The sequence below is a fragment of the Leguminivora glycinivorella genome, chromosome 2, assembly GCF_023078275.1.
Source record: "Leguminivora glycinivorella isolate SPB_JAAS2020 chromosome 2, LegGlyc_1.1, whole genome shotgun sequence".
NCBI classification, from domain to species: Eukaryota; Metazoa; Arthropoda; class Insecta; order Lepidoptera; family Tortricidae; genus Leguminivora; species Leguminivora glycinivorella.
The window spans coordinates 13,313,567-13,316,495 of record NC_062972.1 but is presented as its reverse complement, the minus strand read 5'-3'; the positions used below and the strand labels follow the sequence as shown (position 1 = coordinate 13,316,495).

The following is a 2,929-nucleotide window of genomic DNA, read 5'->3' as shown; positions in this document are numbered from 1 at the left end:
TTGTATGGGGAGCCTGTCGTGCCTAACTACTATATAGCCTATAATTTTAAATATATCAAAAAATATGTTTTTTTTTGTGCATCTACATCAGCATTACACTTACTACAATGTAACTGTGTATGTATTTTCTTTATTTTTCCACACCAGTATTTAATGCAGATCGAATTACCAAAAAAAACTTTAAACTGACTTTACTCAAAACTATATGTTTTTCGAGTTACGGGAGATAGGCGTGACACGGCAGTAGTGTGGAGTCACCTTTACTCAAGTGGTGTCGCTATTCTAGCACTGACCCTTGATGGATACTTCACTTTTGAACGTTATAGCTTACACACGGTCCAAATGATTTCATTTGTATTAGTGGATTTGCTACTCGTAAGTTTTTTGTTTGTTTGTCTTGTTAATTCCGTTCTGTGCAGTTTTAAAATGTAATTTCAATTTCTATTTTGGCGTTTCTTTTTCAAAGTACACTGAGAGAAATTTGCATTGTGAATTTAACAAGTTCGACTTGTTGCGGTTTATCCGTTTGAATCAGCCAAACGTATGTTTAAAACAATATGTGTCAGGTTGTTTTTATAAAATCGACTTGTTGATTCAAATATATTGCCGATTCAAATGACAAGTAGCTTGTTGTTTGAACCAAAGAGCACGTAGGCGCTATTTTAACCAAAAAACTTGTTGAACGAACATGAAAACTGGTTGTATTTTATCTCAGTGTAGTGATCTGATTGTACTGATTTGCTTATTAGTGTGCTGAATCACATGCCTGTCTCGTTTTCAGACAAACTTCGAATACTAAAATTGGTTTATTTAATTTTATAGATTTATTCCGTTTTGGCGAGTAACGATGCGCATTTTACTAAAGGGTGGATACCCATTACCAGGTCATTAGTATTCAATCAAATGAGTAACAGTTATACTGGAGCAAGATATACCAGTGACTGGAAACCATCTCAAAGCATTCATGATAGTGACATAGATTTTATCAACAGAGATGCCATTGAAATAATAACTCCAGAACAAGTGCAAACAATACCAAACGAGAAAAGTTCTAATGCGTGGCCACAATCTGCTATAGCTGATTCAGTACCTACGCCAAGTGGCAATTCAGGACAAAAAGGTAAGCGTTGCTGATGCTGAAACGACAACCATGAAATAGAAAACATCCTAGTCATTAAAATACATAGTGAGAGTATTAGGTGAGGGCCTATTTATTTGTACTTGGGAGCTCAGAATTAAATCAATTCAGTGACTATTAGTTAGCAAGACTATAAAATTATATACATACAAACAATACTTAGTAGACACTTACATATGATATCAAGATGCTTAAATAATTGAGTGATGGCAAAATAAATTTACGATGTTAAGAAACTTTGTATACATGTAACATAACTAATGGATTTTTTTTATTACAGTTACACAAGGATTAAATGAAGATCAAGACCAAATATTGCTTGAATCGAAATCGAGCAATGATAATAAAAGAACTGCTAAAAGTAGCATAAATCGTAGAACATCAAAGTTAATTTGGGATGCCAGTTCAACCGAAGATTTAATTTTGAATGCTGTGACTACACAAGAACCAGGTATCAACAACCAGGTCAAATCAGATGAGACAGGGAATTCAGTAAATCACAGAATTGTGACCAATCATAATTACGAAGTAACTGAACCAGCAGATGTGCGAGAATTGAAACCAGAAGCGAATAGCTTAAGTAATGAAAATGAATATAGTAATAAATTCGTCAATAACCTTTCCAAATATAATATCGAAAATGATGACAGTTTGAACAATTATGCTAGATCCACTCGTACGCTGCGTTACAAGAAAATGTTATACCCATCTCCAGTACCTTTGATACCATTCCGCTACAACACATTGAACCATCTCCCGGTTGATTCATTGCTAGCGGTTTTGCTTTCTAATTATGGATTCTACCTGCATGGATTTTATGGATTGCCAAATAATTACAAGAACTTATATGGGTATTCGGCTTCTAATAATATTCATAATAATAAGCCTTTTGGTTCATACAAGATTTATTCTGATACTGATTCTTCAAATTAACTGCTCGAAGCTGTTGTGTAGTGATACTTGTAATTTGATGTATGTGACTTATACTTTCGTATTTACGTATGTTTAAATAAAAGAAACTACAAAATATTTTACCGTCTATAATATTCGACATAATAAACTCTTTAAAAAACGGGAAAAATTGTTAATTTTTAAGCCGAGCTGAGCTGGTCCTAGTGGCTTTGGGATTTGGAGAGAATCCAAGTGGCCTCACCCCGACAGTTTCACGGGCTCTCTGAAAAGTAGCCTTTGTTGGCAACTCTTTTACTTTAGTTTTTAGGCCATAATTATTAAACCCAGCTTTTATAGTTGGCAGCGTAATCCGGAGATTGTTCTAATTTTCTTGTCTGCCTATTTTTTTTTGTAGCTTTGTAATGGTATTGGGGGACCTAAAATACCATGCTGAAGGCTTTAGAGAATTTAATAAATTAGATTGATTAGGAAGTAGATGAATCTAAGGAGTCTGAGCTACTATATGGGGTAGTTGTAAGGAAAGGCACATGGCGATTTATAAAATTGAAATATATTATCGCAAACTTATTAAGGTATAGGGCGTTCCTATCAAAGAAATCTATAAGGCATTCGTTATATAAAATTGAATCAAACATTTATGAATGCAAACTTGAATACACTACAGAAATACGTACTTGAGGAAAACAATTTAGGCCTTTATCACTTGAAATATTTATATAAATTATAAGACAAAAGTGTATACAATACAAGTCAACCTATAGCCCATACCTTTGCGGGGACAATCTATTAAGTCAATGGCTCATGAAGTAAGGGAAAACCCGCTAAAACCCTTACTTCGCCTTATTAATGTAACGTCTACATAACATCTATATGTTCTAG

At 33.9% G+C, this 2,929-nt stretch overlaps 1 protein-coding gene across 1 annotated transcript; it reads left to right on the top strand.

Annotated features, from left to right (window-relative positions):
• Positions 1 to 871: 871 nt before the first annotated feature.
• On the top strand, positions 872 to 2,160 carry LOC125234143 (probable cyclin-dependent serine/threonine-protein kinase DDB_G0292550). The gene is made up of 2 exons (XM_048140344.1): positions 872 to 1,120; positions 1,419 to 2,160. Exons 1-2 carry the CDS (start codon positions 904 to 906, stop codon positions 2,069 to 2,071), a joined length of 870 nt encoding a protein of 289 aa, XP_047996301.1. The 5' UTR covers positions 872 to 903; the 3' UTR covers positions 2,072 to 2,160.
• Positions 2,161 to 2,929: the final 769 nt, after the last annotated feature.